The sequence below is a fragment of the Chiloscyllium punctatum genome, chromosome 2, assembly GCF_047496795.1.
Source record: "Chiloscyllium punctatum isolate Juve2018m chromosome 2, sChiPun1.3, whole genome shotgun sequence".
NCBI classification, from domain to species: Eukaryota; Metazoa; Chordata; class Chondrichthyes; order Orectolobiformes; family Hemiscylliidae; genus Chiloscyllium; species Chiloscyllium punctatum.
The window spans coordinates 144,851,590-144,876,774 of NC_092740.1; the positions used below are offsets into that span (position 1 = coordinate 144,851,590).

The following is a 25,185-nucleotide window of genomic DNA, read 5'->3' on the forward strand; positions in this document are numbered from 1 at the left end:
AATCAGAATCTATGACTTGCATTCAAATCCCATGCGGAAGATGGTGAAATCTGGTCCAATCTATTCCAGTCTAAAGGCAACCACTTAACTATTGCTGTAAAAACTCATCTGGTTTATTAATGTCCATTAGGGAAGGAAATCTGCCACCCTTTACCCAGTCTGGCCTACAGGGGCCTCTAGGCCCCACTCTTAACTGCTCTTTGAGCATTTAGGATAGGCAATAAATACTGGTCTGGCTAGCATACATCCCATGAATGAGTAAAAAAATGTAATCCCTTGATAAATTTGATAATTCCTGCCCACCTTTAGAATCCTATGGGTTCTTGGGCAATGGATACCCCTCTAAGATAATCTGACTGCCCTCTCCCATGGTCTCCTAAGATAAAATCTACAGGGGTACTCAGGTCTCCTGGCTGTCCAAAATAAATTCATTGAAACACTTCTGGTTTGCTCCTTGTATTCTGGGTTCCTGACAGTGGAGATAACGAAATGGGAGTCAAATAGATTCAGATCATTTAAATGGCCAGGGAATCAGAAATAGACGAAGCTTGGGCCGTGTTTCATGAAAATCGAAAGTGTCAGGTTTAGGAATGGAATTGCTGATGTTTGGGAATTTTCACAACCTCTATGTTGTGGCAAAAAAAAAACTGCATATGTGTTAGAATCCCTCCAACCAACTTTTCACCCTGCCACATTACTGAAATGGCTTTTATCAATGTCACAATGGCGTTCTGTCTGACTGTGAAAAATATCAATTTTTTTCCCTCCTCATCCACCTGGACTAGCCATGGTTGAACACATTAGCCTCCTTTTAGATGCTACCTCATCAGACGCAAGATCTCCTTCTCTGGCTCTGTATCAATTTTCTTTTATAATGTACCTGAGCAGTATCTTGGATGTTTTATTTCATTAAAGACACTACACAGATAAAACTTCTTGTTCTAATGTTTAATTCCACCTTGGAAAATCATACTATATCAATGGGATATTTCCTATTTTCCATTCTGACCAAAGCAGAATGGATGGGTAGGGGGGTGAATAAGGTTACAGAAAAAGAATTGAGACAATGAAGAAAATTAAACAGGTAGATGAAAACTATTATTATGAAAACTAAGATATTACTAATGAATGTTATGTGATATTGTTAATTTTGTGTTAGCCTGAGCTGAATAAAGAGCAATATTGCACATTTGAATCCAGAACGGACTGTACTCGAACTGGAAAGACTAGATTTGGATTCTAGCTCGCTCCTCCTCCGCAACTGGTGAAAACAAAGGCATCAGATATGGAAGTACTTTACCCTTCCAGTCTTTAGATAGTTTAATTTAATCACATTATGATATATGAGTGAGGCCCTTTCTGTTGTATTTCTGCATTGTTAGGTTCTGGGCAGTGCTGTGATTATCAAAAAAAAAATCATGGTTATCTGCTTTAGTGCAAATGAAAAAAATTGATATGAACTCATTGTTTTCTTCCTCAGTGTAAAGTATACATACATTTACACACAGAACAGTATAGCTCTGTCATTCAAAACTGATCCCATCCGCACATTGCCCAGATCCCACTATTCCCTGCTTGTTCATGTGTCTGTCTAAATGCCTCTTAAACATTCATGAGATAATTAGACCAGGAAGGTCCTTAACCTATGAATATTATTAGATGACAAACAAATCAGTGGAATCAGGATTCCTCTTAATTTATAGTTGACCTTTAACCATTGACCTAAAGAGTACAGAAGGGCTGGGGTTCATACTTTGATTATTACTCAATGCCCTCCACCCCAACCATACAGCCAACCATGGTGCAATGTCAGATGTAGGGAGTATGCTGGAAATGGTCTCATGGCCAGGATAGCCTCGTGTCACTCATTCTCCCTACACTCAACAAAATTGTACACTCTTCAATGGAACTCCACCTCAAATGAATTTCACAACCTTTATAAAGTATTTGAATGAGGACTTGAAATGTCATAATATTCAAAGCTATGGGACGAGTGTAGGTTTAGTGTAGCTTTGTCAGCACATACTTGATGGACCAAAGGGCCTCTTCGATGCAGTCTGATTCTTTGAACCAGTACTTTGTGTGAGAAGAAAGTGAGAACCTGACAAATGAAGAGCAATTTGGGTGAAATGAATTGTGCAAAGACAGATTTTGACATCACAAAATTATATATTAGTTTTCTCATAAAATTTGATATTTCTTCCTTTGTAAATAAAATACCAGAAAGTGTTTTTACAACCTAGGTTGATTTGGTTCACTCATTTAACCTACCTACTGGTTGATCATTGTAACAGTCTTTCTAGTCAATCTGAATGGACTTACTGTGTGGCCATTGTCATTTCCAGCTGGAATTTCACTAACTTCCATTTATGTAGAAATCTGAGAATAAGACTCATATTGAATTCATGCTCATCAATAACATAAGCTCAAAGGATTATTCCTTGTCCCTTATAATGATCTTATTGGTGTGCTTCATATCTCTCTCTAAGAGTTGATTTGTTTACTGGGCTGGATGACTAGTGTCTGGAGTAGAATGAAATGAACAATGGATGTTCAAATCCTGCACATAAAGGATTGAATTTTTGCCTTGCTGTGCTTAATGCAGACAGGTACCCTTCAAACTGTATAACCACATGGAACTCTGCAACATGTCTGTGGTCCCCATAGATTATGTCTAAAATCACAGTTCTATTTAATAATAATAAATACATGTTAATTTAGAGTCATAAAGTCATTTAGCATGGAAACAGACCTTTTGGTACAAATCATCCATGCCGACCAAGTTTCTCAAACTAAACTAGTGCCACTTGCCTGTGTTTGGCCCCTATCCCTCAATCATGTGCATGTCCAATGTTGTTTAAATTTTGTAACTGTGCCTGTATCTACCACTTCCTCTGGCAGTACATTCTACATATGACTCTCAAATCCCTTTTAAATCTTTCTCCTCTCACCTAGTTTTGAATTCCCCCACTCTTGTTAGGTTATAAAGACAAAGTTGAGTTTTAAATCACCCATTGTAAAATTTGTTGCTACTGTAATAGCATGAGCTAATCGGGTCACTTATGCAGGGGATCATCATATGTGTTTCCTGTAAAAATCAATGTAAATGTGAGTTGTAAATATCCCTACAGAAATCCTCAAATAGCAGAAACAATATTTTCAGTCATTTTCTGGAATGAATATGGCTTTTTAACCACATGTTGAGACTCTCTCCTCTTCCCAAACCCATGGAAATTGACCATCAATGATTAGTGAGGAAATGACTGCCAGCAGGACACTGTTAATTCTTGGATTATGCAACTCTCCAGTGATAGGTCACTGAAAAAAATGCAACTTCCTGCTTGTAGGAGCAAAGATCAGTTTATGTGAATTATAGCTGAAAGAGAAAATAAAATGTTTGAAAGTATGACTTTCTCTGTACATGCAACAATGTGCTTCTGTGAAAGTATAGTCTTTGTTGCCTTTTTATTCAAGGTTGTATGAGTTTTGAACCATTAAAAGAAAAAACAAGGAAGTTTTTCTGATTAAAAGCTGTCTTGGGCATCCATTATCACAAAGGTGATTCCTTAAACCAACACTCCCCATCTAGGGACTGATAATTGTACGGAAACTGTAGACCCAGAATTGCAAGCGATAATTTTCAATACCTTAGTTTTAATGATGGGCAAATTGTCAGCCTCAGTATAACATAATTGTGTTCAAGAGCTCTTTCAGTGCTGTGCATCAAGGAGTTAGTCCCAGACCATGTGTATAACTACGAAAAAACTTAGAATTTTTACAGTCTTGTATGTGACAAATAATGGCTTCTATCTTGATATAATCAGCATTGGCATGTCAAAAGAATTGGTGAGGTGATAGCTTAAATTTTTGTGTTGTTATAAACCACTGAGAGAATTAATGATCTTTCGCAGCATTGCCCATTTAATCTCTGTATCCTAAAATCCTAGCCTCTTTCTATTCAGATAGAAATTACACAAATATATCAACTAACTAAGAAAGTCTTTCTAGTAAACCCTAGCAAGTGATAGATAATGCAACCCGTCTCCCGCCATCCTGAGAAAATCCAATGATCACTCTTTAACATTGTAATATGGAAATAGGATTCTTTAATACCATATATTTTTCTATTGCAACAAACAATGTCAAATTAAAAAGACTGAAACATTCTACGGCTTAAAATATCTAGTGCTAATATCAAACACACAGAACATGAGATAGATACTAAGGGAAAATTCTTATATTTAAACTATTTTTCACTGCCTACTTTATCAACAGTCTGAAGACAGCACCTTCTTTCCTCAGCGCACACACACACACACACACTCATGCACTCATGCACAGACACACGTAGGCAGACATAATATTTTCATTTCGAGAGCTATCAACTGGGTCCCTCTGGATGAGATTGCTTATTTGGTATCAACTCATATCAAATGATATGAAATTTTGTAGCATGACCTGGTCCTCTCTGGTAACACGTGGGAAGCCCCTGAAACCTTCAGATCCCAACAGCCAATGGAATGAATTCAGACCTCAGTTTCAGGTTGAAAGGGCAGCATTAAAATGCTGTCTATATAGAAGTCTGAAGAATCAGCAGAGTACTATATTACCCTAGAAACAGGACATGTCTTACATCAGTTCTGATTGTTGTTAGTCATGTGGCCAATGCCAATCAATGTGTCATATTGTAGTACACATGTTTTTCCAGGGGATGAGTTTAGTGCATGTCATGTACTTGTCACACAATTCTACATCTTTCTTTAGATTTTTCTAATTATATTCTCTCATGTCCCAAACTTTACAAACACTGTTTTCTGTTTCAGGGGTGAATTATTTGAATGGCTGTGTCAAGCAGAAAACCCCAGCGGTCAGTGCAGTACACTGTTGAGCCAGGAGTTTCATGCTTAAGTCATCACACTTCCTGCTGCATGCATCCTCAGAGATTTGCACAAAGGTTTTATAAGTCAAAGAAACCTCTTTTAAGTTATTGACCACTTCGGCATGACGTTCTGCGCAATGCATGCAGGTCGTGAACTGGAGACATGTTGCTGTTAGCTGTATGAGGGCCTGGAAACTTTCAGAAACTCCCAGGAGCATCTCCACAGGAGCCTGGTCTACTTTAATGCCCTTCTGGCAAGCAGACATCAGTTTTCCACTTTCAGTATATAATTTCTCCTTTATTGATGAAGTAAGTATTGCACATTCTTCCTCAATATGACTTTCTCTGGGGAATTCTTTCAGCACATTGAGTAGCTCCATGATATCGTTCTGTATCAGATGGAATCCATTCGGCATGCTATATCTTTTAGCCTTGAATTGTGACAGAATGGAGCTTTCAAGCTTTGGTGTAAGATCAGTTTTAGGAAAATCAAAGGAACAACAGGTAAGCATGGATTTCTCACTTCGCCCAGTAAATGTTGTGAGGTATTGAGAGAGGTGGTTTCCTGAATCAGGTGGGGTGGTCTTTGGTGAACACTGCTGTATGGAATATGCTAAATCTTTGCTTTCGTCATCAACATCAGTGCCCTGTGCTCTAAAACAATTCCCATATACTATCTTACAGCTACATGTGCTCTTATCACCCATTGGGAGCTGTTCATCTGTTTCCTTATCCAAGTCAGTTGTGAGGACAGCTGGAACTCTGGAGTCAACATTCAAACTGTGTTTATCTTTTATTTGTTGGAGACAGCTCAGTTTGGTGGAGGGACATTTATTTTGCTGAGTTGCAGTTGAGGATTCCTGAATGATTGAGTTGTCTACTTCATAAAGCTGCCTTGGTGTATTTGTCAGCGAAGATATTTCCTGAGGAAGGTTTCTATCTTGAGGGCAAATTATCGATGTACTGATCTCATTTATACTTGCCTCAGTCTGGTTAGAGATCTGTTCTGTTTTTGGTAAGTAATCTTTCGAGCTGTCTTCTGCAGGCTCTGTGTTGCACTTAGAAATGTTAAGAGACCTCACTGCGCAAGTTTCAATCTTTGGTTCTAAGTGTGGTGATCCCAAATGTTTAACCGTGCCGAATGTCTTAAAGGAGACTCGATTTAAATTCAGAAGTAACCTGGATATGTCAAGGGAGTAAGCATCTTTGCTTCCTTTGTCTGTCTCAGATGAGTTCCTCCTGCTGGAGATTCTCTTTTCCAGTACTGAGTTTTCTGACAGTGCTGTCAGATCTCCTGTAGACTTCATAGAATATAGCTGTGAAGTTATACTGCCATCATCATTTTGGTAACATGATCCTCCTCTTTGACTATTTTTAACCACTTCTTCAGAGATGAACATATTTTCCTTGGAGTTTACTTGATATAAAGTTTGCCTGAATGCAGTTCCACTTTGATCCTTGTCCATCCACTGAGCATGTTCATCTCCCATTTCTAGGACTGTGTTGTTTTTGACAATTGCTTCATCTTGCTCCTTGTCTTTCATGCTAATTGTGTTCATGGTTTGTTGTTCATCAGCGCAAGACACAGTGGTAACATTATGCATCTTATCTTCTGTTAGATTCTGTGAGTATGCATGAGCAAGCTCTAGAATTACTCCTGAAGGACTTGAACACTCCTCCACATTGGTGCAGTCAGCTCCAGGCAGCTGGGCTTTAAGAGAAAGTTTGTTTAATTTTTCTCCTACTTTAGTCTCTGTATGAGAAGCACATTCCTCTCTCATGCCTGAATCACATGGGTAACGTCTAACTGAAACTGGAGTAATGACTGGTATTGTTTCTGTGACTGACTTCGTTTCCATGGTATCTGGCTCCATTTCCATTAAATCTGATTGGACCTTTTTATTGGCACAGGTGGAAATGGATTTTAATGGACCAATAGGCTTAGTTTCCAACAAGGCAAGTTCACTCTCGATACTTGTCAAAGAAGAAAGAGTAAGTGATCGCTGCATTTTTGTCATAAGATGTTCCTTTTCATAACAACACATATGATCTCCATCTTTGTTTGAATGACACTGCAATTCAACTGCTTTTACATCATATACGTCATCAGATGCAAAATGTCTTTTTCCTGTAGTTGTGTATTTTATTTCTTCTGCTTTACTTTTGATGCATTCAACAGATTTGATGTCCAGTCCTGTGCCATAAGGACTTGGACTTATCTGCATATTCTGTTTTGCTTCAATCCCCTTAATGTTAGCAGACTCCAACTCTACCAAGAAAACAAAATAAAATATTTAATTTGTGGACATATTGTTTATCCTTTCTCCAAACATCAAACAACAGTGACTACTCTGCTAGTTAACAGAGCAGTTTAATTTTCATCTACATGACTCTTAGCATATACATGTAATCATTGGCCTCCATTGTTAATTGATTTTCAACCTATATTTGAAATAAATTCTTGAATATACCAATAGAGCAGTACAAAGAGGAACTGTCCTATCTTAAATAAAATGAATTGAATAACGGATAAGGAGCAAAACTTCAAGTTTCTATATTCCTTTCTATTTTATAGTGAGCGTAGCAAATGTCTTTACTGTACTAGAGTTGCCCCTTGAAATGATTTATTCCAGTGATTCTAGGGGCACATTAGGGTGAATTTTTATAAGTGGATTTTTCAATGGAACAAGGATTCATTGGTTAAATGCTTGTGCCCTTGCCAGTATTGTGCCTCAATGGGAAGATATACCAAAATCACAAATGTACTCTTGTTCTGCAACCTTATCTAGAATATCATGCTGCTAAATGTCCACTATCCTGTCGATAGTTACAACACTATCTTCCTACATTAGTCTACCGTTTCAGCTCTCTTTGAGACAGTAGACTGAACTAGGGTTTGGCTGCTTGGCAACAAGGAATGTTACACGGTTAACGACAGTTTCAGCTACTCAACAACATGTCGTTTCTGTTTTTTCAATGAAAGCTATGTTGCAGTTAGGAGCCAACCACTAGTGTTCTGAGGAAATGGCACTTCTGCTTGCTCTGCTTAGGTTCAACAGGTCAAGCTTTGCTAGAATGTTGCTGTGATTCATGATGGCCGACTCCTTCACAATTTGTAGATCTAGAAGAAAGGAGGGACTGCAGATGCTGGAGATCAGAGTCGAGGGTGTAGTGCTGGAAAAATACAGCAGGTCAGGCAGCATCTGAGGAGCAGGAGAATTGACGTTTTGGGCAAAAGCCCTTCATCGGGAAATCCCAAAACGTTGATTCTCCTGCTCCGGTTAAATGTCTGGGCAGCTACTCCAAAGGTTTCTAAGACCAAAATCCATCATTGCAAGGTGGGAGTTTAATGAAGCAAACAAGGTCATTTATGCTGGCTACAAAGAAAAAGGTTACTAGTAAAAGTTGCCAGGTAGTCAAAAATGCCCTAATGGTTCACTAATGTTAGTGAAACTGTATCGGTCTTCGCTATTGTGTATACAAATAGCATTTCAGATGCAGCTACAAGTCATAAAATGAAAAGATGGGAAGCTATTTACAATTAGCAAAGAAGTGGTATTGAGTAATTTGTTGGAGATGAAGCCTGCCATGTGCCCAGGTTCTGGTGGACTTTATTCAAGAATCTTAAAAGGAATGACTAGTCAGAATGCGATGCAGGAAAATGTAAAATAACCATTTGTAAGTAACTTCCATCTATCAGATCTTTAAAATTAAAATTAATAAATCCCAGGATCATGTTTGAATACAATATTGTCTCTAATTTCGATGTTCGTAATTCGGGGACCTCCCTTCCCCCCCGCCCCCCACAGTCAGATAGTTGTTGCCTTAGTTTTAATTATCTAAATTTCCTGAGATTCAGGAAAAATTCTATTAAACTGGAAGACAGTGTATGTAATTTCTTTACTCAAATGGCAGGAGGGCAGGAAGCAGGGAATGACAGGCTTAACATCTGCATAGGGAAAATGTCAGAAGTTATTATTAAAGAAGTTATAGCAGGCCACTTGGATAAACTCTCAATAATCAGGTAGTATCAACGTGGTTTTGTGAATAGGAAATCACATTTAACCAATCTATTAGAGTTCTTTGAGGAAGGAACATGTCCCATGGATAAAAGAGAACTGATGAATGGATTGTATTTCGATTTCCAGAAGGATAAGTGCCTGACAAGACCACAACTCAGAATATCAACAGGACTGCGGATATTTTTAGTCCTTATTTCCAAAACCTGTGTTTTTTTTAAAAAGACATTAGGGAACAGTTGTTCTTATCCCCTTTTGTGATGATCAAGGGTTGTTCTGGATTTTGGTTTTGGAAACTAAGCAGGGCAGATTCAAGAAGTATCAGCAGGAATGTATTTCCATAATGTATTTCCATAATAGTGACCAGGATTTCACTAAACTGGTCTGGAAAATGATCAAAGACATACCAAGGGTAAAAACTTTTAATTTGGAGAAAGAAGTTTTAGTGAATTCTTCTATTTTTAGTGAAGTATAATTTTCTTAAATTGCTTTGTCTGTTTATTTCTTTAGAAACGGAATGACTTTACCAGGGATTAATTGTCTCGAGGTTTGAAGCTTTATAATTCTCCGATATGTCAATTACTTAAAACTGACTTTTTCAAATGAGCTCAACAATGGGACTAAATTGAATTCATAACTGAAGATGCAATTTTTAACTTGTGAAGACATCAATAATTTCATCATTGCCTGTTTAATTCAGATTCTTCACATCACTGGAACTCAGTACCTGTTCCTCATGTGACATCACTAGTCGGGTATATAAAGGTGCATTGGTAACATGTAATAAGTGAATCAAAATAAACACAGAAAATATTTTAATTATTCATCATTCTTAAGTATGTTTGAAATGTGTTCAAATATATTTTGGATTTCATTTAATTTGTTGTATGGAGTAAGTGGAAGTAAATGGAAACCTGATTGTCATCTGTCAGACCTACCTGCTTCAGTTCCACTGAATTTGATGTCACCTGAACATTCCACATCAGTAAACTTTTCAGCTGCATCGAAAAATTCGTCATCAGAGCTGTTGTCCTGAAAGCCAGGGGGAGGAGCCAGAATCGGGATAGTGAGGACCTCACTGGATAGGTTCCCATCAATAGCTGGTTCCTCTGGAAAAGGAATTGGTGGTAACTCAGTGAGCAGGCCACGACTTGTCACATTCCAAGACTTGTCCCCTTGTGCATAACTCTCACCCTCGTTTCTGGGGCACTGGTTGCAAAGTTCTGCAGTGCATGGGTTCTCACTTTGGCTGAGGTCAGGAATAGAGCAAACCACCTTTATATCACTTGCAATGTATTTAGAAAGGGTCGGAGTAGAGGCTAAGGAGTCTGCTGAAGGTTGTTCAAGACTGTCTTTTGATTCCACGGTACAGTGCTTCTTTGTAACTGGCTCACCATCACTCTCTTCAGCGATAGAATCTTTGTCATCATCTTCTGAAATCTCACCATGTGAGTGTGGACCTGAAGTGCTGCTCATTGAAGTCTCCGTTTGCAGTTCGTCCATAGAGTCTGCAGAACAGCTTCTTTCACAAAAGTCTCCTCCCTGACTTGTTGTTTCATCATTCAAATCAGACACATCCCCTGTGCTGCAACTGGTCTCTTCCTGGATATCCTCCCGTAAGCAGTCACTGTCTGTAGCTTCACTTTCCGAGTTCTCGATGTCCTCATTTTCTTCAGTCAGAGGCTGTAAGAATCCACTCCTCATTTTGTGGAGCTCTATAGACAAGTCTAATGATGACTCAATGTCTGATGATGACTCTGAATCACTTAATCCTCGGGCTTCGTCACCTGCACAGTAAAATAAGGTACATCTAAGGTCAGATGAAGGAACCATCTAATATTTCTTTAAAAACTGAATTCTGCCATCTTAAAATGCCCTCCTGGCAATTAGTAATGGGCAATAAATGACATCCCATTAATGAATAAAAAAAAATTATAAAAACTTCAATGATTAACTTCTATGCTCTTCCTTTCTGTTTAGGTTATTTATTTTGCTTGAAAATGTTTGTTTGGATAAGTTTCTTCACGTAAACAGGGTATTACTGTCTGCAAGGAGTTGGTTGAAGGAAATACCTGGGGTGGAGTCTTTAACTGTTAAAGCTTCAATATTGAAGTCATACCAATTGTACATGTTCATTCAGCTTCAGGACACCACTCAAATACAGTGCCAGGCTATTACTCACAATGTAAAAAGAAAAGTAGTAACTTTTACAGTAAATAAAATTTGATATCCTATTTCTTGATCAATGTTTCTGATTGAGACATTCCTTGCATAAGCTTTCAAGACTTTCTAGATCCTATGGATACATATAATAAAATGTAAGTTCCTACATTCTGGAATTTTAACAAGACTTATCAGCAACTGTAACTCACCTAATTGGCATAAAGTCAGAGTGAGCAATGCCATTGGAAAATGTGAGTTGTGTCTGAACTCTCTCTCAGATTGCTGCTACTGATATCATTCTGAGAGGGAAACATGTTTAAACTGACATGAGTTTATTTTCTATCATAACTTCATTGCAAAGAGTCACTGTCTGAAAGTGATGCCAATAATCACAAACCTCGCTAATGCTCCACAGAACTGATCAGTCTAATGGAAGGATTGGCATGGACATGAAAATTATTACCATCCCTTAGGTACAATACCCACAGGAGCTGAACAGTCCATTAACCTCGATTTCTAATAATCTGCACACATCTCAAAGGGTCGGAGAGAAGAGTCCTCCTGTCCTTTACACTGTGTTTTTTCATATATTAATTCATGTGATGACGGCATTGCTGGATGACCAACATTTATTGCCCATCCCCAATTGCCCTTGAGAGGATGGTGGGTGAGTTGCCGTTTATCTTTACTAATTGTGTGGATGATATGTCATAGCAGGAAATGTACACTGAGAAAAGAATCTGAGCCTTTACATTCAGGAAATTGACTGAACTGAAAGCAAAGAGAAAAAGTAGGGCTTTATGTAAGCACATACTACTTGGGAACAGATGTGAGTCACTTGGACAATGAAGCCTCCTCTGCCAATCAATACAACCATAACTAATCTATCTGTGTTTCAAATTCCATTTCCCCACTTCCATGTGATAACCTTTCATTCTCCTGCTTAACAAATATTTATCTACTTTTGCCTTAAAAAGGATTTAATGACCGCAGCCCCCACCAACCATCTGAAAGAAAAGCACACATCTCTGCTCTAAAAGGTTGTATTCTTTTAAAAACTGTGACCCCTAATTTTTGATTCACCCACAAGAGGAGACTTTATTTCCATTTCCAACTTGTCAAGGATTGCACTTCTAAACACCAAAGGAAACAAGGCAGTCTGCCCAACCTTTTCTCATAAGACAACTTGCACGTTCCAGGTATCAATCTCAGAAAGCTCCTCTGAACTGTTTTAAAAACATTTATGGTCTTCCTTAATCGAGAAGACCAAAACTACCTGAAATATTAGACCTGTACTGTCATCAATTCCCTGGATAATTGAAGCAAAACACCTTTATGTTTACATTCCATTAGCCTTCATAATTATGTGCTGCACATGCAAACTAATGTTTTGTGAATTATGCACTATCACAGAAAGATATCTCTGCTCCTTGAAATGGTGCAGTTGTTCTTACTTTAAGTAAAACTCTGCTTTTTTTCATTCTGCCTGCAAACTAAATAATTTTTCCACATTATACTACATTGGCCTAACTTTTGGGCGGGGGAAAAACAATGACTGCAGATGCTGGAAACTAGATTCTAGATTAGAGTGGCGCTGGAAGAGCACAGCAGTTCAGGCAGCAACCGAGGAGCAGGAAAATCGATGTTTCGAGCAAAAGCCCTTCATCAGGAATAGAGCTTTTTGTTTCAGGATGTGGTTGAAGAGCTTCAGGGCAGAGGAAATGACCTGGGAGTTGCAGAGTGAGAGGGACTTCCTGAAATTCTTGTAGAGAGAGGAGGAAAACTTCTTCAATGCAGGCATCCTTGCAGAGGATTCGCAGTAGGGTTAAAATCAACTAGGTAAAAACAAGAACTGCAGATGCTGAAAACCAGATTCTAGATTAGAGTGGTGCTGGAAAAGCACAGCAGTTCAGGCAGCATCCAAGGAGCAGGAAATTTTTCCCAAAATGTCGATTTTCCTGCTCCTTGAATACTGCCTGAACTGCTGTGATTTTCCAGCACCACTCTAATCTAGAATCTAATTTTTGGGCACTCATTTAATTGATTGACACCCATCTGAAAACTCCTTATGTCCTCTTCACAACATACTTCCCCACCCATCTTTGAGTCATCTGCAAATTTAGCTGCCATGGCTTTCCTCCCCATATCTAAATCATTGTTATAAATGCTGAGGCCCCAACACAGATTCTTCTGGGACTCATCATCCTGCCAATCAGAAAGAGAGCTTTTTCAAACACATTCTCTCTTTCTGTCAGCCGGTCAATCTTCTAGATATTTTTAATTAACCTGTTCAGTGATGTTATTACACATCTCTGGATCAGATGGGACTTGAACCCAGCCAATCTTCTATCCATTCAAATAAGTGAATATTTAGGTCCTATTTGGTGCAATTATCTTTTATGTGGCACATCAAATCCCACTGAAAACCCAAGTATAGTATCTCTACCGGTTCCATTATCCAAAGCATAGGCTAACCCTTCAAAGATTGACATAAATTGATTAAGCATGATTTCCCTTTCACAGAATAATGCTGATTCTTCCCAAATAGCTAGAGTTGTGTCCAGCTATAAGCTCCTCAGTAATGATTCCAACACTTACCCTGTGACAAGCCAATAGTTTCCTCTTTCCCTCCCTTCTTGAATAATGACATAACATTTGCTACATTTCAATCCAATAGAACCTTATCCAAATCTATGAAACTTTGGAAAATCAACATCAATGCTTCGACTTTCACATTGGTCCCTCTGTTTAAGAACCCAGGATGAAGTCCAAATGGGTCTGAAAGCCTGTCAGCCCAGAGGTCTACCTGTTGGCTTCATCACACTTCCCTCTTAATTGTAATTTCACCAGGTTTCTCTCTCCCTTCGATTTACAGCTATTACTAGAGTGTTTTTGTATTTTCTATAGTGAAGACAGAAGCAAATATTTGTTTAATTCAACTGCCATTTATTTATTATATATTAATTTCTCCCCATTCTCACTATCAAGAGGATCACTCACCTTACTTAATCTTTTCCTTTCTAAATACTAGTAAAAACTCATTATCTGTTCTTCCTTTTCTAGTTAGCATCCTCTCTTACTCTAATTTCTTTCCCTTGATTAATCTTGTTGTCATTCTATGCCATTCCTTATCTTCTGTCCAATATCTGATCTGCTAATCATATTATACTTCTTCCTTAATCTCAGTACCTTCCTTAAATTCTTATGTTGGCCATAGATGGTTTGTTCTTCCTTTGCAACTTCTTTTTTACAGTAGGAATACATTTACTCTTAAATATACTTATTTTGAAATATCTCTTAAATATCTACCTTTACTTCTATATCAGTCTATTCCTGAACTTAGTGTCTCAGTTCATCTTAGGTGTGCAGTTTTCGAGCATACATAATTGCCCTTTTTAAATTGTAAAATACTAGTCTCAGACCCACTCATCTCCCTTTAAAGCTGGAAAGGAGATTCAATCTACCTAGAGATGCCTTTTCTCTGTGGCCAATAATTAATCTTGTCACCAAGATTGGTACAAAAGACCAAGATACCAGGAGAAACCTCTTCCCTTTTTTCCAAATAGTACACAGAATTATCTAAGCTTTCCCAAGTCTTAATGTTCAGCATCCAGTCAGTGAGAGAGTCTTCAAGTGTTACTTGAAACTGCAACTTTCACACAGGATGTAAAGGTTGCCACTTAACAAAAGCTGACATTAACCAAGGATTCAATCAGTCTCTATATTCAGAACATCCCTGTCTGATTTGGAGTGTTAACAAATGGCAGAGAAAACATAGTTCTGCCTGGGGGTGGTGACAATAGAAACAAAATTCACATTTGGAAGTTTGCTTTCAAAGATCAAAGAAAACTTACAGCCCAGGAACAGGCCATTCGGCCCTCCAAGCCTGAGCCGATCCAAATCCACTGTCTAAATCTATCGCCCAATTCCTAAGCATTTGTATCCCTCTGCTCCCCACCTACTCATACATCTGTCCAGATGCACCTTAAATTAATCTACCGTGTCTGTCTCTACTACCTCTGCATTCCAAGCATCTATCACTCTCTGTGTTTCTTGGGCAAAGGTATGGCAGGAATAAAACTGGGATTCTTATTGTTTAAAAAAATGACTAATGTATTACCTTCTTCAGTTGTCTGACTTTGATAGTTGCTAGGCCAGATGAATATGGAGTCTGTTGAGTTCACATATAGCCTATGATATCCAGCAATCAAACACACAAGGTCTTTAGCATGATGAGCTTCCAGTAACAATGTCAGGGACTGTAAATAAAAACAGAGTCAGTAATTAAACTTTTCCACTAACAGACCTAACCTGAAAATGATATCAACTCACTCATTTTAAAGATTTTGCTCAACATTAGCTTCCTTGAATTTGCTGGGAGCAGTGTTTTCCCTCATTTGTTTTCCTTCCAATCTATAGCGTGAAAATGTTGTACAATGCTGAAATTGCGAGTTGATAAGTGAGGGCAACAGGGAATCTAAGATCTGGGCAAATATTGGATAAAACAATCTATTTCTTTAACCACGAAATTCAAGGATTGAGAAAGAAGCAGGAACAATAGAGAAGGCAGGTGAATTAGTCAAATTGGGCTCAGAAAGAGAAACAAAGAATAAGAAAAATTGTTTGGATACAGACAAAAAAAAAGAGAGAAAGGAGAAGTGAAAGCAAATGTAAAAGGTTGCAAATTTCTAACAACATTTATTACAGTTTGGAATAATATCTGGGGTTTGATTTATTCCTCTTCTGAATGGGAGAGGTGGATTGTGTTATGAAAACCTAAACTTCATCATTAAAAATGTCTTGGTGTTGTCAAGTACTAACTATTACCAACTTCCTGAAAGGAAACTTTGCATTTATATAGCATATTTCAGAGCCACTAGACATCACTTTACAAACATGGATTATCTTTCAGATACCGTCTGAAAGGAGTGGGGTGAGTTCAATTAATCATTAATATTTAAATGCAACAATTTCTTATAACTTTCAGGCAAATTTGTCACAGAGAAATGGGGCGCATTCAAGAAGGAAATATGGAGAGTACAGGGCCAACATGGTCCAATAAAGGAAGGGGTGAGACCATTAAATCCTGTGAGCCCTAGATATCTAAAGATACACAGCAATGGATTTAAAGAATAAAGAGATACTTATGGCAGATATCCAGGGCTGAAAACAGCTGAAATCCTAGAGGAGTACAGAATGTTCAAGAGGGAACTTAAAATGGAGAATAGGAGACCAAATAGGTGACATGAAAGGATACTAAAATTAAAATAGAAGGAAATCCTAAACTGGTTTACAGTTAGGGTAAAAGAGTAGTGCCATTGGGACTACAGCAGTAATTTGTGCAGGGAGTCAGGGGATGTAGGTAGGATTCCAAAAGAATACTATGAGACAGTACTCACTTGTGAAATGGACAATATGCATACAGAAAACAGGGAGAAGGTCTGTGATACAATTAAAGAAATTATCATTGACAGAGAGAGCTCTGAGTGGTCTGGCTTAGAATTCGATAAATGTCCAGGGCTGGATGAAATATATCCCAGGTTGGTGAGTGAGGCAGGGACAAAATCAGGGACATTGCAATAATTTTCTAAACCTGTCTGGCCCAGGAGAAGAGTCAGAGGACTTGAGGACAGCCAGTGTAGTACTGTTATTCAAAAAGGAGCAAAGGATAAACCAGGAGCTAGAAGCCAGTCAGTCTTACCTCGTGGTGGAGAAATTGCTTGAATGATTCTGAGGAACAGAATTAATTTGTAATTGGAGAGGCAGGAATTATGACTCGAAGAGACTGCCTTCCTCTGGTCTGCAGTGGCCTAGTCACTGCTGCCTTTGGAAATTATTCCAGTGTCAGCAGATTAGTGTCACTGGCATTCTGGGAAAACAGGCAAGACGGGCTGGCAGACAGGCAGAAATCCCATCTTTCCTTGGTAAATGTCCTTGGTACTTCCTCCCTTTCCTTCACTTCACTTTGCTGGGCTTGATCAGATTGGCCTGGCCTGGCTGGAAATATGCAGAGGCCTCCCTAGCTCAGGCCCGAGTTAAATTGCAGTCAGGTCTCTTCATGTTGGGATCATGGAGGTGCCAGTGCGGGTAAGTACTAAAGGCATCTGCTGTCTGATTGACAGTGAGCAAAGGTAAGAGTCACTCCCAAGTAACTTCATTGCAAAACATTAGCAAACTGAGGATAGGAATAATTGCTAAACAACTGTTAATGCAGCACAGGTCACAGCATCAAGGATTTGACCAGACAACAACCTGTATTATAAAATGTACCAAGCCCTTGTCCAAGCAAGCAATTAGCATCAATAGCCTTTACCTTCACATCCACCAGGTAGATGTTCACCATGCTGACCTTCTCACACTCAAAGGTCAATTCCAACTTCCGGATGTTGTTGAAGTTTGTTAACTGGTTTATAATATTGAGTTTGCTGTTAATAACTTGGCTGATACCATACTTGGCTCCGACCAACAATGTGATAAATGATTCTCTGTCCTGCAGCTGAAGAAGTTGCATTTCATTAGAAACTTATTAAAAAAAGTCAAGTTTAAAAAAATGAGCCGGGTTTCTGTTTCTCCCTACGTACCAGAAGGGTTGCGTTAAAGGTCTTCCCTCCATATGCTCGAAGATCACTCAGTATGTTCAGGTAATTCAGCCGGACTTGTGCCGTGGATATCAGTTGCTTCAAACAGAATGAGTGTATTTTAATATACTGGCATGGAAAGTTATTTTAATGAAAAGATGTCCCCAGCAGCGTTGCACTTTTGGCAACATTTATCAAAAATGGTCAAAGACTTTCAATGGAAAATAATGGGAATCCCGCCTGGAATTTTCTAACTAGTGATTCAGTACAATGACAGCAAACACCTATCAGCAAATCAAGTTAACCCTGTGATTACATCCTCTTTAAACTCAATCTTGCATGTTAATAAAGACCCTACAATAATTCTCTCCTTCAATGCATAAAACATGATTTTCAGCATTTCCTTCCCAGACATAATTAGATTACTTACAGTGTGGAAACAGGCCCTTCGGCCCAACAAGTCCACACCGCCCCGCCGAAGCGTACCCACCCATACCCCTACATCTACACTTTACCTAACACTACGGGCAATTTAGCATGGCCAATTCACCTAAGCTGGGCTGTGGGAGGAAACCGGAGCAAACCCACGCAGACACAAGGAGAATGTGCAAACTCCACACAGTCAGTCGCCTGGGGCGGGAATTGAACCCGGGTCTCTGGCACTGTGAGGCAGCAGTGCTAACCTCTGTGCCACCGTGCCGCCCACAATAGTTCTGAATTTTCAGATGTCTAGTTAATTTGCCATCTTCACATTTTGATTCCATTATTTACCAAACTAATCCAGTTGAGTTTATTATCATAAAACAACGAGGCACACTTCCTCTGATTTGAAAGAAATTAATGGAAAATCCATGTGATGAATACATTTTATCTTTTATCTTTGTTGCATGGATTTAAATAATTGCTTTACAAAAAAAAGTTTTAATATCAAATAACCAATGTATATTCATGAAGCTCAATTTATCAAAGATATTCTTTATATTGTGAACAGTTGGTTTTCCTCCCTAAAATGTAATGTCTGCAGTTAACACTGGGGATCACAAAGTGGCTGATAGATAATGATGAGCAATTTCAGGGGCTGATCAACTTCAATCTTTCATACACAAAAATATTGAAATGCTTAACTGGGCTTACAATATGAGAAGATTTAATTAAAACTTTTGACCTAATTATAAAATATGCATCTTTGAAACTGCAATTCCCAAGAAAGCAATTTTGTTTAAAGCACTCTTTACAAACAAGCTTCAACTTAATAGTGCTGGTTACAGTGGAATTTCCTACATCACTTCACAGCTGAGTAGGGGGATGTCTAAAGAGGGGCAGCAGAGGTAGAAGCAGTGGAGGAAAATACACAACTGAAGTCTCTTATTGAGGAATACAGCAGCAGAAAAGACAAACACATGACGAGGTTAAAAGGATATGGACTTGGAGGTCAAGTAGGAAAAGTTTCCTAGAGATGTATGAGACCATACAGGGATTGTAAAAGTGTTATTAAAATGCAGTATATGGAAAAAAAAATCGAAGGGTGATTCAGGATAATGGATAATTCTGCACTGGTGCTAAGATTATCTTGAAGCACTTAGGATGAGAAGTAACTTACAGGCACGCATTAATGGTTGGCTGACTGATAGAGGAGGTGATAGCCTAGTGGTGTTATTGCTGTTTTGTTAATCCAGAGACCCAGATAATGCCCTGTGAACCATTTGAATCCTGCCATGGAAAATGGTGAAATTTTAATTCAATAAATATCTGGAATTAAAGAGTCTAGTGATGATCATAAATCTATTGCCAATTGTTGGGAAAACTTCATTAATGTTCTTCAGGGACAAAGCTGCCATCCTTTGATGGTAGGTTCTTTACTCAGTGAGGTAAAAACAATGACTGCAGATGCTGGAAATCAGATTCTGGATTAGTGGTGCTGGAAGAGCACAGCAGTTCAGGCAGCATCCAATTTCGAAGCTACTTGGATGCTGCCTGAACTGCTGTGCTCTTCCAGCACCACTAATCCAGAATCTTTACTCAGCGAGTTTTGAGTTCATGGAATGCCCTGCCAGTAGCAGTGGTGGACTCTCCCTCTTTATGGGCATTTAAGCGGGCATTGGATAGGCATATGGAGGATAGTGGGCTAGTGTTGGTTAGGTGGGCTTGGATCGGCGCAACATTGAGGGCCAAAGGGCCTGCACTGCGCTGTATTTTTCTATGATTGAGATATTAGATATTCCATAAAGAGAATTAAACAAGATTCCATGGTACGATTTAAAGAACAGTAGTGGCCAATATTTACCACTCAGCCAACATTTTATTAAGATACCTTAGTTAGTTATCGTGTTGTTGTTTGTGGGAGCCTGTTTTGTGGAAATTGTTTGCTAGGATTCCTGTCCTATAATAATGACAACATTTCAAAACAGGTTCACTTGGTCTGAAGTATTTGTGACTTCTTTTGTGAAAAAGAATATTGTTTAGTACATGTCTTTCATTCCGTTAAACAGGCCTCAATGACCTTGGGTTAAGGGATAACAGTTCAGATTCTGCCCTTGATGATGGCCATAAACTCAGGCTGGATTCAAGGTGGTGGCAAATGGAGAAAATAGAGAGTTTAAAAAGAAATGTGATCCTTGGACACAATGAAGCTTAATTTCAATACAGCGCAGAACAGGCCCTTCGGCCCTCGATGAAGCTCGATTACAAGAGGGGCAGACCAGTATGTGTCATCTGCCAGTTTTATCGGGTTTTTTTCCTCTGGGTATGACAGGGCTTCATTGTGATGCCCCCGACAGTTGAATACAGCAACCATTCACGACCAGGTTCCCATATGAGGAAAGGCCACTTGGACAAAGCACCAAGGAATGAATAATGGCAGCAAAACCAAAAACTCGGAATGAGCTAACACCATCAGGAGATGGAAACAGAGAAAACAGCAAAAGTTTATTTTCTCCTCCTTTAATAATTCACGAATACAGATGTGATCTGAAATGCAACTCAGACACATATTTAAGGGGCTTTAAGAAGTAACAAATAAACATTTCACTGATTCTTAGAAGGCAAAGAACATTCACACCTTACACCGGCCTGCTTTAGCAACAGTATTAAAGTGTAAAGGGAAATATTTTCTCTTCAGTATAAAACTAGAAACTTTTGCACTTGGGATAATAACCTCTTCACATGTTCCTACATGTTTCAATGAAGTCACCTCTGACTCATCTAAACTCCTATATAGGTCCAGTTTAGTAAAGCCCTACACTAATCACAATGCATTAATATCCTTCCATACATATGGTGATCAGTATTGTACACAGTGCAGTAAACAGATTCCATAATCGTAATGTGCAAATGAACGATAATTATTTTGCTTGTTTTCCTCATTGAGAGCTATCGATTCTCTTGGACACAAGAAGAACGGACCAAGTCTTTGAAATACTCTTGTGCTATTGGATCAGTGGTTAGCACTGCTGCCTCACAGTGCCAGGGACCCGGAATCAGTTCCAGCCTCGGGAGACTGTCTGTCTGGCGTTTGCATGTTCTCTCCGTGTCTGCGCAAGTTTCCTCCAGTTTCCTCCCAAAATCCAAAGATGTGCAGGTTAGGTAAATTGGCCATGCTAAATTGCCTATATTGTTCAGGGATGTGTAGGTTAGGTGCATTAATCAGGGGTACATATAGAGTCGTGGATAGGGGAATGGGTCAGGGTGGGATACAGATCAGAGGGACAGTGTAGACTTGTTGGGCCAAATGGCCTGTTTCCACACTGGAGGGACTCCATTCTATGAAATCTCCGGAGAGCAGGAAGGGACCTTGGTTTAATGACTCATTCAACAGATGGCACCTTAAGCATTTCAGCATGCCCTCATTACTGCACTGCAACATCAACCAAGTTACTTGTTCTCAAGTCTCCAGAATTGGACCTGATCCACAATGTTTTTGACCAAATGGCAGGTGCGCTACACATCGAGTCATGGCTTATGAAACAGCACAATTTTATAAAACAGCAAAACCACCAAGAAAGCTGTAAATCTGAAACAGATACCTGAGAAAGTTGGAAATATTCAGCAAGTCAGGTAGCATGCTTGGAGGGAGGAAAACAGTTAACATGGGGAATGCTTTGTCAGCACTGAGAGCACTTTGAGATGTAACAGTATTTAAACAAGGCATAAAAAAAACTCAAGGGTATGTGCAGAAAGAGCATCTGTGATTGGGTGGAAAGCAGTAAAGATTAATCTTTTTTTAAAAACTCACTTTCACCTCTGGATAGCCGGTTATACAGAATTACCTTTTGTCCTGGTGCAATCAAGCTATGATTGTTCTTAAGGTGATAGTTAATAGCCTTTCTGATATCTTTCTCTCTCATGTTATGAAGCAGCGTTGGTGAGACAAAATTCTCAATTCCCCAATCCTTCCTGAAAATAATAAGATTGCATTTAAAACTATTTAACTCCAAATCATAGAATTTTACAGTACAGAAAAAGGCTATTTCACCCATTGTGTCTGTACTGGCTCCCAGAACAGCTATGATATTTATGACATTGGAAACTATTCCTCCAAACCACTTACCATTCTGACTTGGAAATCTATTGCCATTTCTTAACTGTCACTGGGTCAAAATCCTGCAATTCCAACCCTAAGGGCATTGTGGGTCAATCCACAGTACGTGGACTGCAGCAGTTCAAGATGGCAGCTCACCACCACCTTCTCAAGGGCAACAAGAGATGAGCAAGAAATGGTGGGCCAGCCAGCATCACCCATGATTTATGAGTGATTTTGTTTTAAAATCCCGTGTTCAATTAAGTAATAGTTGCATCTTCTGCACAATGATGGTGGAGTTGGAACAAAGAACCCTACCTCATAGAGCCATCTGGTGATCTGAAGCTGCAACTACATTGCGACAGTTGCCGTAGAGATTTCCAATACAGGGAGTGTCTGGTTTGCAAATGGGTTCCATTCTGGAGTTTGTTCACAAGTTGGTTTGTACACAAGGCAGCACACAATGCAGGACAATGGAAAGCAGCTATTCATAAGTACAGGAAATGTTTGGCTATCTGGTCGTTAAAGTTATGAACATGCAATGGAACACATTCATAAGTACAGTCAGTTCTGCTATAATGCTATTGTTCTGTTCTTGTGCAAACCTGTGTTATAAGAAAATCACGTAATAGCAGCACCATTTAAACTAATGGGGCCATAGTCGTGTTATACTCAAAAGTTTACACGATAGAAACAGTGTCCCCAATTCGTCAATTATGTTATAGCGAACTCACATTAACAAAATGCGCGCTACAGCAGAATGATCCGTATGAGCATTCTTAAGGTGGACGTTTGTAAATCAGGGATCCCTGTAAATGAGTCAGAACCTTGGGACATCCCAAAGTGCTTTATTGCTAATAAAGTACATTTAAAATATGGTCACTGTCATGATAAAAGAAACATTGCAGTTAATTTGTACACAGCAATTGCTGACACACAGCAATGAGAACTGAAAACCTGATTTTGATGAGCAATAAATATTGGCTAGAAATATCCAATGCATGTTGGATTTTTTTTTAAAAACTCTTGTTTTCTCAGGAAGAATATACCAAGTACTGCACTTCTGCTTCCTAGTTGTGAAACCTGAAAGACTTCAGAAAAGACTTGCAAGGATATTGCCTGGGTTTGGAGGGTTTGAGCTAAAGGGAGAGGTTGAATAGGCTGGGGCTGATTTCCCTGAAGTGTCAGAGGCTGAGGGGTGACCTTATAGAGGTTTATAAAATCATGAGGGGCATGGATTGGGTCAATAGACGAAGTGATTTCTCTGGGTGCGGGAGTCCAGAACCAAAGGGTGAGAGGAGAAACATTTGAAAGGGACCTGAGGGGAAACTTTTTCACACAAAGGGTGGTGCGTGTAGGGAATGAGCTGCCAGAGGAAGTGCAGGAAGCTGGTACAATTACAACATTTAAAAGGCATCTGGAAGGGTATATCAAAAAGAAGGGTTTAGAGTGAAATGGGCCAAGTGCTGGCAAATGGGACTAGATTAAGTTAGGACATCTGGTCGGCATGGACGGGTTGGACCAAAGGTCCGTTTGTATGCTGTACATCTCTATGACTCGACGACTCTATCAGTGGACTGCTGTTACAGCTATTGAGGTCACACTGACAGGGCCTGGGAGTGAAAGGTGTCTGGGCCTGTTTTTGTGTCAGTAGAGATTGATGCTAAGTTGACTTCCATTCCTATCCTAATTTAAATTCGGGTCTGGATGAAATTTAAAGAATTACGAAGTGCCAGGGAGTTAGTCTTCAAGTAGAGGACTAAAAATAAGAATCTAGGATTAATTACACTTAAAGAGTAATTCTATGACATGTTAGTGAAGTAACTCATAACTGAGAAGTTCCTCTCGCCTGGAGTTTCACAAACACTGAGTGCTGTCAATGAGGAGTGTCCTTAATGAAGGGTCGAGTTGCTAAACTCATGCAAACAGTGCCTCACCAACAGCAAGTTCCTCCAAACAAACACCTCACTAGCTGGGAATCTTATGAACAAGGTAACTGACGAATAAAGAATCTCCTTAATAAGGAGTTTCAATAAAAGGAAGACTAGCTAATGAAGGATCACACTAATGGGAAGATTTGCCAATTAAGCAGCCCACTAAGAAAGTGTCTGACTGATGAGATGGATTATGAAACAGGGGTCTTTCTATCAAGAAGTCCAGAAAGTGCCGTGTGAACATAGTGTGGTGTGAGGTGCAGCTGAAGCACTGCCCAGTTCAATCTGCTGAATGTATTGACTCACTCAATGTACTTCATGGAGACTTTCTGAGAATGCTTGGAGCTGAGGATGCATTCCTGAATTTGCAGTGCTGCGAGACGGATAGCAGTGTTGCATTTCATCTCCATCGCAAACTTCTCCTGCAGCACATCATTGCAACTCTGTAAAAGAGATTACTAAAGGCAACACACAGCCATCTAGAAAATATCCACACAAATTGCCACCACTTACAAATGCTTTCACAAAATTACAGAATAGAATAAAACTATGCAACAGAAAAATGCCCCTTGGTCCATCAAGTATGTGTTGGTCAAAAACCCCTTTTCCAGCACTTGGTCCATAGCTTTGTCTGTCTTGGCTTCGCAAGTGCATTGTGTTGCTGCTGGTTCTTTGAATGATCTGTCCAGTTAAACCAACACCCTAGTTCTTTCCTTGTAGCTCTACATATTTTCTTTACAACTACATATCCAAAACTAATCAAAGGCTCTGTGGTACAGTGGCAGTGTCCCTACCTTTGAGCTAGGAGTTTTGGCTACAAGTCCCATCTGCTCCAGAAACGTGTAAAAACACCTCTGAGCTCTGAAGGGAGGTGATCATCTAGTGGTACAACTAGACTGTTAACCCAGATAATGTTCTGGGGACCTGGGTTTGAATCCCACCATGGTAGATGCTGGAAACTGGAATTCAATAAAAATCTGGAATTAAAAGTCTAATGATAACCGTGAACCATTGTTGGCGAAAAACCCACCTAGGTCACGAACATCCCTTAGGGAAGGAGTCTGCCATCCTTACCGTCTGGCCTACTTGTGACTCC

At 39.3% G+C, this 25,185-nt stretch overlaps 1 protein-coding gene across 1 annotated transcript in view; it reads right to left on the reverse strand.

Annotated features, from left to right (window-relative positions):
* Positions 1 to 4,630: 4,630 nt before the first annotated feature.
* LOC140492515 (FERM and PDZ domain-containing protein 1-like) overlaps positions 4,631 to 25,185 on the reverse strand; it is a 43,510-nt gene continuing 22,955 nt past the window's right edge. Inside the window, exons 9-15 of the mRNA XM_072591438.1 lie at positions 24,396 to 24,532; positions 21,905 to 22,031; positions 17,643 to 17,738; positions 17,375 to 17,557; positions 15,182 to 15,320; positions 9,837 to 10,685; positions 4,631 to 7,148 (exon numbers count right to left, since the gene is read on the reverse strand). Coding sequence (XP_072447539.1) covers positions 4,831 to 7,148; positions 9,837 to 10,685; positions 15,182 to 15,320; positions 17,375 to 17,557; positions 17,643 to 17,738; positions 21,905 to 22,031; positions 24,396 to 24,532 — 3,849 coding nt within the window. The 3' untranslated portion in view covers positions 4,631 to 4,830. The remainder of the gene's footprint in view (positions 7,149 to 9,836; positions 10,686 to 15,181; positions 15,321 to 17,374; positions 17,558 to 17,642; positions 17,739 to 21,904; positions 22,032 to 24,395; positions 24,533 to 25,185) is intronic.